The sequence below is a fragment of the Pseudorca crassidens genome, chromosome 3 (assembly GCF_039906515.1).
Source record: "Pseudorca crassidens isolate mPseCra1 chromosome 3, mPseCra1.hap1, whole genome shotgun sequence".
NCBI lineage: Eukaryota > Metazoa > Chordata > Mammalia > Artiodactyla > Delphinidae > Pseudorca > Pseudorca crassidens.
Genome location: NC_090298.1, coordinates 72,748,423 through 72,761,297, shown reverse-complemented (window position 1 = coordinate 72,761,297; position 12,875 = coordinate 72,748,423). Strand labels below are relative to the sequence as shown.

The window sequence follows — 12,875 nt, the reverse complement described above, 5'->3', positions numbered from 1 at the left end:
GTGACTTCGTGTCTCTAGAACAATTGTGAAACAGGCTTCATAAAGCACGATCTATGCTTAAATAGTTGAGGAACAGAATGTACTCCCCATCTGCAGCACAGCTTCTGGTGAGAAGATGAAGCTGAGCTGCAGAGCATTTGGGTTCTGCCCCAGGAGCCCCAGCTCTGCCCTCCATAGTTGTATGAGATCCTGAGAAGGCCCCGTGAGTCTTCTGTTTCCTCCCCTGCATAATGACAGGCTCACAGGAAGCACCTACAGAGTGCCAGGCACTTGTCTGGTTCAGGGAAAGCTGCGAGGAAATCAGTATGCCAGCTCTCATAGTCTTTAATTCTAGTAGAAAAAGAAACTGGCAATAGACCAATCAGGCCATTGTAAGTGCCAATAAGGAAGATTAAGGTGTAATAAAGAATGATGGTGGGAGTCACAATGTTCAGCATGAAAAGGCCTTTCTGTAAGATGGCATTTCAGCAGAGAGGAAACAAAGTGAGGAAACAAGTCATGTGAATACCTGGTGGGGAAAGAAGTTGTCTGCTTTCTTTCTAACCCTACCCGCGCAGCTCACATCTTAGAGCTACTCTGTCCTACACAGCAGCTCCTGGCCACATGTGGCTACTGAGCACTTGAAATGTGACTAGTCTTTCACTGTAAAAATGCATACTGGATTCGAAGACAAAATACGGGAAAAAAAGGATGTGAAATATTTCATAAGTAATTTTACATTGATTACATGTTGAAACAATAATATTTCAAATAGATTGGGTTAAATGAAATATAACATGAAAACTGACTTCATCTGTTTCTTTTTACTTTTTTAATAGGGCTTCTAGAAAACTCAGAATTACCCAGGGGCTCATATTATATTTCTATTGGGCAGAGGTGCCTCAGAGGAAGCTGACCTGCCTTTGGCTCCAGAGATGGGACAGAGCGGGTAACAGGGTGACCCTACGATCCTTGCAAGGAGTTGACTCAGGGTATTAGTAAGTCCAATCTTATCCCCCGCAAACTGCTCCTCTTACAGTGGTTGTGTCTTGGTGAAAGGCACATTCCTGTTCCCCATAGCTCTATCATTTGCTGCTGAATTACTGCAATATCCTCCTAGTCTATTTCTGTCCTTGCCCACTTACAATCTAGTCTCAATTCTATGAAGAGAATGTCCTTTAAAAGTGCAAGTTGGGGGCTTCCCTGGTGGCGCAGTGGTTGAGAGTCCGCCTGTCGATGCAGGGGACACGGGTTCGTGCCCCGATCCGGGAAGATCCCACATGCCACGGAGCGGCTGGGCCCGTGAGCCATGGCCGCTGAGCCTGCGCGTCCAGAGCCTGTGCTCCACAACGGGAGAGGCCACAGCAGTGAGAGGCCCGCGAACCACAAAAAAAAAAAAAAAAAAAGTGCTAGTTGCATCAAATTTCTCTTTTACCCCAATCCTCCAAAAGCTCCCAGTTTCCCTCAGAGGCCAAATTCATGAAAACACTAAGGGGCCCATGCAGGAAAGAGTTAAGGTAGCAGGCCTGACCGCTATACTTCAAAAGGCCTATGGGGTTCCTTCTTGGCTGATGTCTGGGAACCTGGAATATTGGGAGGGTTCTCACCACCCACAGAACTGATAACCAGCTTCTTGTGCCTGAACTATTTGTACACACAATGTGGTTGATACTAAACAGTCCGTTTCCTTCTGGGACTCTGGAATTTTGTTCTATGCCAGGTACAGGGTGCCTATGTGATCAGCCCCCAGTTAAAACCTTGAGTGCTGAGTCTCTAATAAGCTTCCTTGGTCAGCAACACTCACATGCGTTATCACAAGTCAACTTGACACTGGGGGGAATTTAAGTGTGTCCTGTGTGACTCCACTGGGAGAGAGGGCACCTGGTTCCCTCTGGAGTTCACCCATGAGCCTTTTCCCTTGGCTGATTGTGCTTTGTAACCTTTCACTCCAATAAATCAAAGACATGAGAAAGACTAAATGTTGATCCTGTGAGTCCTCCTAGCAAGTCATCACAACTGTGGGTGCTGGTGGGGACCCCGACACAGGGCCCTGGCCCTTCATCTCCCCTAGTAACTGGCTTCAGCCACAGTGGCCTTCTCGCTGCACCAGAGGAGCAAGGCTTCACGTCCAGGCCTCTGTCCTTGCTGATGGGTGCCCCTGCCTTGAATGTTCTCCCCTGAGATATGCACAAAACTCCCTCCCTCATCTCCTCCAGGCCTTTGCCCTATGTCACTTGCTCAGCGCAGCCCTCCCTGATTTTTTTGATTTCCCAGCACACAACCTCCACCTCCTCCCTCACTCACCATCTGCCTTCCCTGTCTGTTTCTCCATGGCACTTATTAACATCAGCTATGGTACAGATGTTTCTTTTGTCTTTGCTTATTGTCTGTCTCCCCTTGTCCACTCTAGAATTTAAGGACCAGGAGGATGGAGATTTTTACTGTTTTATTTTCTAACATATCTCTAGTATCTGAAACAGCATCTGGTACATGGAAGGTATTTATTAAATACCTGCTACATGAATGAATAAATGACTGAGTAAGTGGGCCTGTTACCCAGTTCCAGCCAATGAGACATAAGAAGAGGCTTTTGGGAAACTTCTCCCTTACACAGAGAGCCACATAAAGCATCTCTCTCTCTGCAAATGGACATGAACAAGAAAGCAGTAGCCCTAATGATAGCATCAGCTTTCAAACAACAAAGCGAAAGGTTAGCTTTTTGCTGGCAAAATACACAGATGCAAAGAATCTGAGCCATAGTGACACAGCAGAGTATCCAGTCAACCCCAATCCCACCTTCTCTGTGGACACGCCCTAGGTGTTTTAAGTCAGTTTCAGTTCAGTTTTCCTTATCTGCAGAATATTTCAGAGAAAAACACAAGATACCTGCAGCTGTAACTCTAACTAAGAAATCGTTGATACATTTTGCAAATAGGACTAAATGATGCAATATGAAGGTTTGTCCTTTTGCTCACTGGTAAAGGAATATGAAGTCTGGGTATGGAAGTCAAACTGGAATAACTGGATAGCTCTCTTTCCTCAGGAGAAAGCATCTCCATGTGTACAATGCACATACAGTTACAAACATCTTTCTCTCTCTTTTTCTTAATACACAGAAGTAACAAAGGCGTAAAAGGACAGTAATATATTTGTAGGTGATGTGCGTGACAAGACACAGTGTGTAGTGTGTATTTGGAATCTGCTTCACCATTACCCTCTGGAAACAAGGATAAGAGCAGAGCCAAACTCCTGGACCAAGGCCAACTGGTAACATTATACATTCAATCTTAGGAAAGGAATCAGTACCAAAAAAAAGTTTAAGACAAGTTGACTCAAGGGTCCATTGTGCAAGTCTGTAAATTTCAATCATCAGTAGAATTCACCTTATAATGCAGAGTTCGGAATGAAGCAGGGAAAGGAAGAGAAGAGAGGCTTAAGACACTCACTGAGTGTTGATAGCAGCTAATAAATAAATACAATGAATAAATCATTTGACGTCAAAGTGTGGAATCTTTACCTGAGCAAATCCAACCACTCCATAGGCATCATCATTAGACAGAATAGTTATTTTTACATAATCATTAATACCAATCTCTGCTCCTCCTTTGGGATTTTTAAGCTGAACTCTGAAGTATTCATCTTCCTCTGGAACTGTATCATCAAGGATATTTACCGCTATTATAGCTTCTTTATCTCCAGGTTCAAATATCAATTCACCTGAACTAGCATAAGAAGTATATATAAAATAAGTCAACTACAACAAATTAAAGACATATAAATGGTAGATTAATCATAAAATTCTCATAATACTGATTACTATTAAAAGTTTGCAGAAATCACATTTCGTAAGTAAAATTTTAATCCAAAATGTTCATATATCACTAATTAACTTGGTAGAATAGATACTAGAAATATGGATAATAACTGAACTTCTGGCTTATTAATAGTTCTTGTATTTTGTATATGCTTCCATCACTAGATAAAGACTCAGAAGTTAGGTACCATATAAAATTATGGTGAGACAAAGACATTCAGCATAAAATGTTGAACCTACCTAGGAATGAAGTCAGACTGGCTCGAGACATAGGCCAGTTCATATGTGTGTGAGTGGATGGGTCCCGCAAGAGCAATTAAATGCTTGCTTGAATTAAGGGACTTTACTGTAACAGAGGCTGCATCATGAGCAGATGGTGCTTCCAGAATAAAAGAGAATTGATTCAGCTCTGAATTCCAGCAGTAAAGAGCAGACACAGCTTGGCCAACAAGAAGTATGTGGACTAGAGGAAGAAAAGAAAAGGCAGCGAGAATGAAAAGTGAATGTCACCTCACCAGCTCCCCACAGCAAAACCCTCCCACCTCTCAAAGTTCCATTTTGATTGCTGCAGTAAATAAATATGATTCAATTTCTGAAATAACTAGATATAAATAATAATTTTTAAATACTGTGGAAGGTACAAGTCAGCCTGACAGTGTACCCACAATCCACTTGATAAAAAAAAAAAAAATCACTGGATGATAAAACCGAAATGAATTTTGAACTCTTTTGTATTCATCTTAATATTTATTTATTGGATAGCATGGTAGGATATTTTTAAAGTGAAAAAGACTCATAATCCCACCACTAAATGTTTCATTTTTATATTTTCCTTTCCAGTCACCATTCATATGAATTCATAATCGACACAGTCTAAATACAAAAAATCTTAATTAAAAAGCTTAATGCTATATTTATAGTATACATTTTATACATATATATAGCTTTATATTTTGCTATACAGCATTCAGATTTATAATTTTAATATACAGATACTAATCTACAGTTGATTTTTTAAATATATTTAATTATTCCCCTACATTGGACGTTTATTGTTGTATTCTATTTAACTTGTGAATATTAATTAGAGACAGCATTCATCATTTTATTTATTTCCACCTGATAAATTCTTAAAGGTGTCCAAAGGATATTAACAAATTTATGATCTTAGAGTATATTCTGCCAATGCTTTCTGAAATGTTAGTAGGAAAGCATATATTTATATATGCATATATTTATATCTGCAGAAATTAGGAGGGGAAGGGGGCTTACTACTCTGTGTATACCATTAAGCAATCTTCAGACTTAAAACTGGGAAGAAAAGTAGGAAATCATGGAGAAACGTACAAATTCCAATACTTGGAAACACACATTGGAATCTGAAGATATCAAATAAGTTTTACTGGGCATTAAAATAACATGTAGAACCAGAAACCATGAGACTCTTCTAAAATTTTAGCCAACAGGCTGAAATGGAAAATCCCATATCCTTACTCTTAAATATCAAAAACTATTGATAATGTTTACTTATGGTAATTAATTTAAGTACTATTTCAGTTTAGTAAATATTACATAATAAAGATCAAAAAAGATTGTTATTAATAAACTTTCATTTTAAAACTGATCAAACATTTTTCACCAAGTTTTATAAAGTTATATACATTCAGTAAAGAGCAAATTCCTCAGACGAATCACATCTCTCAAGTTTAAGTCATGCTATAGTCTAACCAAAATCATAAACTAAAGTGTTCTGAACATCACTGATTATTTATCTTAACCCTTAGAGATATACCCTATTCAATTCCTCGCAATCTGATCGGAATGACAAGGCAGCAAATAGATAATCAGACATTCAGAGCAGGACCTGTAGGGGCTCAAATCTACATATATGTATGCAGAGAGTACTTTCTCAGAAAACAGACATTCATATTTGTTCAAGATAATATGAGACAGGGAATTTATAAGGGGAAAAAAAAAACCTCCCTAAATCTCTATCTACTCTGGGGAACAGGATTTTTAACTAGTACTGATTACAGAATTCTCTTCCATACAGCACAACTATTTAAAAAAAAAAAAAGAAAAGAAAAGAAACAATATCCCAAAGGAAGGAAACTGGATAATATTATTTAAAAAGTGAGTGCAGACAAAGAAAAGTTCCATGATTAAAATGCAAGAGCAAGCATTCCTAACATTTAGAGATCTGGGAATATAAAAGGAACCAGTAAGAGACAGAGCAGCCAGAGAGGGCTGCATGAGAAGCAGTGTCCTCAGGAGAGTGCTGAGCTCCAGAGCACTGAGATGAAGGGAAGATTCTGACAAACGTTTGAGATACAATACACAGGGCATCACGGAAGGGGAGTTGGGGGAGGTGCGAGTTGAGCATCTGGTCTGGAAGTTAGGGCTCATATGGTCTACAGCATGCATAGACCACATGGGGAAGACAGTCTCTTTATCCCCAGGGGGCCTGGTCTTCTTAGGATGATCAAACAGGGATGAAGAGAGTGATGAATGAATACAAATAATCTCCAAAGGCCATGATTTCCAAAGGTAATCGTTTTGAGGAAACTGAGAGTGCTCAAGGACTAGGGAGGGAGGGGTGAATTTTTCCAGCAGCATACAGAGCTTTTGAGGATTAAATGAGATAAAGTAAAGGACTAGAATAGGACCTTGGACATAATAAACATTCAGCATGTGTTAGCTATAGATTTCCATCTTTCCTGACTCCTTTATCATATATTCTCTTTAAAAAGTGGAATTCAGCAAAACTTGGTTCAAGGCCCCCTTCTCTCATACATACTACACAGTCTCTTTCTAGACAATTTCACCTCTGTCTGTAGTAAAATGACCCTCCGTACGTATAAAATGTGTAGCTGTGGTCTAGGCTTCTCTTCTAAGCTCCAACCAGTAACACTTATTGGTATCTAAATACCAAGACTCAAAGGCATTTCAAATTACCCCAACAAAACTCATTATCTCTGCCCCCAAAAGCCTGGTTTCCTCCCCGTGATCACCATAATAGTTAAGGGACTACCACTCATCCATTAGTTGTAGAAATTAGGGCTCATCCTTGATATTCACTCTTACCTACCCCCATATGCAATCTATCATCAACTCCCAGGATTTTACTTGAGAGACAGCTTCTGAATTAATCTACTTCTCTGATTTTGCACCTGTATCACCGACCACTTTCCAAGCTCCAGCATTCGAGATCTTCAGCCTGAACTGTGCTAAGAGCCTCCAGCTTGACTACAGACATTTTCTCTTACCAGCCTCTAAGCTTTTCTCCTATTGGCAGTCAACATTCCTTTTTTTTTTTTTTTCTTTGCGGTACGCGGGCCTCTCACTGTTGTGGCCTCTCCCGTTGCGGAGCACAGGCTCCGGACGCGCAGGCTCAGCGGCCATGGCTCACGGGCCCAGCCGCTCAGCGGCATGTGGGATCTTCCCGGACTGGGGCACGAACCCGTGTCCCCTGCATTGGCAGGCAGACTCTCAACCACTGTGCCACCAGGGAAGCCCTACATTCCATTTTTAAAACACACACACACACACACACACACACACACACACACACACATATAAACACTCACTCACTCTCACACACAATATCTGTTTCTGTGTCTGTCTCCCTCTCTCTTTCTCTCTCTGAACCCTTCTATTTTCCATCTCCTCATTATGTTCTCATAAAAGGCACCCTAATACTTACAGGATAAAGATAATAGCCCTTTAAGTCCCTATCTGGCCTATCTGATTACATCTTCAGTTATACCCTGGACCACTCTCCCCTCACTGCCACACTGGCCTCTTCCTGGTCCTTTGCCACACTCTGACCTCTTTACCCCTGCAGCTCCTTGTGCCTAGAGGCTGCCTCATGCTCAAGTCTTTGCCTCATTAACTCCTACTCATCCTATAGTCCACAATTAAATGTTTCCTCCTTAAGAAAGCTTTCTGGGCATCCCTCAGACCAGGTCATTCATCTCCGCTCCATTTCGTGTTATGCAAGTACTTTATTCTTTCATAGTAGTTATCTGTTTGTACCTAAAAACTTACTTGTGTGATTATATATAATGGCCTTCTTCCCTATTAGATGTTAAACTTCTTCAGGGCAAGGGCTATACCTGATTTTGCTTACCCTTTTTTCCTTGGGGTCTACCACTGTGCTGGGCACATAACTGGCACTAAGAAATATCTATTAAATAATGAAGGAGAAAAGGGAGAAGGGGAAGCTAGGTTTATATGTCTTGGCAGTCTCTGTCATATTCATTCTTCCTCTGCCATTTAAAGAATTCAGTCACTACCCAATAATCTCTGTCAAGCCATTAACCAGAATAAATATGTAAGCCTCACAGTCACGGCTCTAATCTAATACATTTAATAAAATATTTGACACATTCAAAATAAGAAAGTCCTTGAATATTATTTAATGCATAATTTCAGCTTTCAGGGGATCTATAATAAGCCATTCTAAATAATTACCTACAATCTTTTCATATTTCTACATCCTCAAGTCACAGAAACAAAAGAAATAAAGGGAACAAGGCTTTGGCAGAATTTTTCACAAATTCTTTTAGAAAGAGTGCCTATTCTATTTTTTTAAGCCTTTAAAGAGAATTCTATAACTTCAATTAATGGCCCATTCAGGCAGCACTCTTCATCCTTAAAAACATTCATTAAGCAACTATTTTGAATCATAATAAGTGACTCAAGTAGATATAGTTAGTCCACTTGAAAACCTGAGGTATAAGGAAAGCAAAAATGATAAAGGCATAAAATTAAAGGACAAGTAAACAAAAGCTAAACAAATACATGATGAAGGATACATAATTTATTCAGTAAATCAATTGTTGAGTGAATGATAAGAAAGTCACAGAGTTGGAAATCACAGGGTAACATCACAGGTTTATATGGCCTGTCAGAGGCTAACAATGTAAAGGGAAGTTATTTAAGAAGAGGATGAGCAGAGCAGAGCAGAGACAGACACAGGACTGTCAGCAGAGTAAACTTGGGGTGGAGGCTGGAAAATGATGTAAGAGTCCAGAGTGAGGGGAGCACGTGGCATGAACATCTGGGAGGACGCAGGGCTAAGGAGGGGGGAGTAGGACACATGGAAGCAAAGTACAATGAGATAAACAATCTACTATGAAAAATGAGGTAAATAACCTCTGAGTCCTGGTCAGCAGTTGAGATGACTGAAGGTGACTAAAGTATATAACACCTGATAGAGAAAGCAGCAGTGCGGCACTGAGAGAAAAACCCAAGAATAGATTCCTGTATTTGTGCAAAATCCTCTACTCTTCTCAACAGCACTTCCTCTGTAGATTTTTAACTTTTGTGAATTGAACTACCCCCATGCATCAACATGTCCTCTTACTAATGTCCTCCTGATTTCAGTCCCTCACCTCTAACCACACACAAAGCCTTCTCCATTGCTCTTGCCCAGACAGCTGCAAACTGCACCCAGCATGTTCTACACACTGAAGCTAGGTGGAGTTGAAAAACACGCCTTGGATCATCACCTGCCTTTGAAATGCCTTCAAGGATTTCTCTACCTCAGTAATGCTCAGAGTGAGTCCAAGGACCTTTAAGAGTCCTTGAGACCCTCCAAGAGGTTCTGTGAGGTCAAAACTGTTTCCCTAATAATACTAAGATGCTGTTTGTCTACTTCACTCTCCTTCTCTCATGAGTGCACAGTGGGATCTTCCAGAGGCCAGATGACTATTATTGAAAAAGGCTGAATTACAGATGCAAACATGAGAATCGAACTATTAAACCAGACATTAAAGAGATCTGCAAAAACAAAATAGCAATGAAAACTCTTCTTACAAAAGGTTTTGTTTTTAAAATTAAAACGTATGAGGGCTTCCCTGGTGGCGCAGAGGTTAAGAATCTGCCTGCCAATGCAGGGAACACGGGTTCGAGCCCTGGTCCAGGAAGATCCCACATGCCGCGGAGCCACTAAGCCCGTGCGCCACAACTACCGAGCCTGCGCTCTAGAGCCCACGAGCCACAACTACTAAAGCCCGCACGCCTAGAACCTGTGCCCCACAACAAGAGAAGCCACCGCAATAAGAAGCCTGCACATCGCAACGAAGAGTAGCCCCCACTCACCGCAACTAGAGAAAGCCTGTGCACAGCAACAAAGACCCAATGCAACCAAAAATAAATAAATAAATTTTTTTAAAAAATGCCCTTACCTATTCCTGAGGCTGGTGTGAAGAAGTGGATCTTATTAACAGTAGCAAAATCCAGGGATTGAAAATATCTGAAAGAAGACTGTCCTCCCTCCCAGATGAAAATTTCAATTGAATTCTGATCTCCTACAATAACAGAATAAAAGGCAAATCTGAAGGCAAAAGTTACCTATAAAATGACAAAATTACACAATAAAACTATAATAAAAATATTAAACTTAATTAAAGAAACAAATTTAGGACATTTCTCAGAATTCATTCAATTAAACAAAAATACAATTTAGTAGGAAACACTTTAAAAGTCTTCTTGCATTTACCACATGAAGTATATATTGATACATGGTTTAACCATTAATCATGATCTGATATCAAAAAAAAGAATAGTAACAAATGTTTTATTTTTCAGGAATGTTGAAATTTTACCTATGAAAGTCCTACTAAGCAGAAAAAAGCATATTTGTATTCAGAGAACATTTTTAAATGGTCTTATTGAATGTTGCTTGGCACTATTTATTACCACTGCAGATTATCCATGGCATCCCAAGTACAGCCATATAAAAAGTTACCTGTTTGTACCTTGGGTGTAAAATCTTCAAAATTCTTTCTACTTTACCCACCCATCCCCAATTTTATTTTAATATCTTTAAAGTAGTGGTTTAGAACACCCACAGGTTATGGACATAACACTTAAAATGTTTTTCTTTTTTCCCAATATCCATCTGTTAGCTGACAATCAATACTTAGATCCATCAAGAAACACACTATGGATTAGCTAAAAAATTATTACAAGAGCATTTTCATATGAACATAAAATGAATGGAAGATAATTTCGATAACAGCTATGTATGCATTGCAAACACTAAATCGTCTTACCTGGAAAAACTGTTTTGGCAAAAATTAAGTAAATATCATCGCCTGAAGTCAAGGCTTCAACTTGTGTTGTTCCACTGATGGGAACTTCTTGAAAGTTAATAAACTCATTTCCAGACCACCTGAGTAAAAGGGAGTTTGACCTGACATTAGCCTGCGAAATGGCTAAGAACATAGCACCTCCTCTGGTGAATGAGGCCATGCTCAGCACACCTCGGACACGGAGTGTCTGATGCAACACAAAGCTTCCTCCATTCCATCTGAAGACCTGCAGGGAATGTTCAGACACAAAACACTCATGACTAGGAATTCAGCACTTGTGAGAATTTAGCCAATATCACATGTTTACTCTCCTAGACCCCTTAACTTAGTTACGAAGATACTTTCATAAATGAGAAAGTATCAAAACTGATCCTCTCTCATTGCTCTCTCCCTCTTTTTATCTGTGTGGGTATGTGTGTGTGCCTGAGTACACACACAGAGAATGAAAGAGAAGTTATTTGAAAATAAATCAATTTCAAATATACATCTGGGCAGGGGTGGGTGACAGCAAGAGAAGGGGAAGCCAAAAATAGGAGAAAATTTATTTAAATATGAAAAATTCAGAGTGAGATAAGAAACTTTCTAATGCTGTATTATCATTACCCACTGCTCAAGCAATAGAATATAAAGAAAAACACCTAAACTTTTTAGTCCTGAAGGTGGCACTGCATACAAGGTTTCAGGTGAGTGTTCATGTATTTTAAACTGAAAGAAAACCCTGAATCTACCTGATTTCTTACGCCATCCAGTCAATTTCACAAAGAATTATATTTATTCAGTAAAAACTGGGAATCTTATATAAGCCAAGCATTATGCAAGAAGTAAGGGACAGAATCACTTCTTCCTTTACGGATCTTATTAACTACTAGGGAAAGGCAAACAATAAATACATCAATCATTAAATAAATGTATGACTACTAAACTGAGACAAGTACTCAACAATTAGGAAGGTATGATAGAGAATTATGAATGTCCTAAGAAATAAAATTAGAAAGAATGACATGACAAAGTTTCTAATGCAGAAAAAGTTTGTCATAACCTGAATGAAGACTGGTGCAGCTAGAATGCAGTTGACAGCACTGGGGGAATGAAGATAATACTGGAGAGGTACCTTTTGTTAAGGTGCCCATATAATTTAACACAGGGATGCTTTAGAGAGTGAAAGAGACAGTCCTAATCATTGTAGGACAACAGGCACAACCCAGCACTGTGGTGGGCAAATAAGGACATATGGTTACCTTATTTACAGTCCATATTAAATAATTTAGAAGTTATTCCAAACATAATTGGAAATCATTGAATAATTTCAAAATGAGGAGCAACATGAATTAATATTTTTAAAAGACTACTCCAGCTACTTGAAACATGGATCTGAGGAGATCAGAGAATTTTGGAGACCAGCTAGGAGACTATTCTACTAGCACGGTGAGAAGTGATGGGGACCTAGATTAGGGAAGAAGAAGCAGAGATGGAAAGAAACATCTGTACTCAAAATAGTGTCAGGAGATATAATCAAAAACACTTAATAATAAATTAGATGGGAATGAATAATCAGCAGAAATCAAGAAAGTTATGGACTTCCCTGGTGGCACAGTGGTTAAGAATCCTCCTGCCAATACAGGGGACATGGGTTCGATCCCTAGTCCGGGAAGATCCCACATGCCGTGGAGCAACTAAGCCCGTGCGCCACAACTACTGAGCCTGTGCCCTAGAGCCCACGAGCCACAACTACTGAGTGCGCGTGCTGCAACTACTGAAGCCTGCACGCCCATAGCCTGTGCTCCGCAACAAGAGAAGCCACTGCAATGAGAAGCCCGTGTACCGCAACAAAGAGTAGCCCTGGCTCACCTCAACTAGAGAAAGCCCGCGCGCAGCAACAAAGACCCAACGCAGCCAAACATAAGTAAATAAATATTTTTTTAAAAAGATACAACCCAGCACTCTATCTCAAGCAACTGCATTTATGAGGTTACTATTTCCCG

At 39.8% G+C, this 12,875-nt stretch overlaps 1 protein-coding gene across 1 annotated transcript in view; it reads right to left on the bottom strand.

Annotated features, from left to right (window-relative positions):
- Positions 1–12,875, bottom strand: part of ADGRV1 (adhesion G protein-coupled receptor V1) — a 567,434-nt gene that overhangs the window by 390,081 nt on the left and 164,478 nt on the right. The window contains exons 49-52 of the mRNA XM_067731218.1: positions 10,855–11,119; positions 9,985–10,107; positions 4,034–4,256; positions 3,497–3,701 (exon numbers count right to left, since the gene is read on the bottom strand). Of these exons, the coding sequence (XP_067587319.1) occupies positions 3,497–3,701; positions 4,034–4,256; positions 9,985–10,107; positions 10,855–11,119 (816 nt within the window). The remainder of the gene's footprint in view (positions 1–3,496; positions 3,702–4,033; positions 4,257–9,984; positions 10,108–10,854; positions 11,120–12,875) is intronic.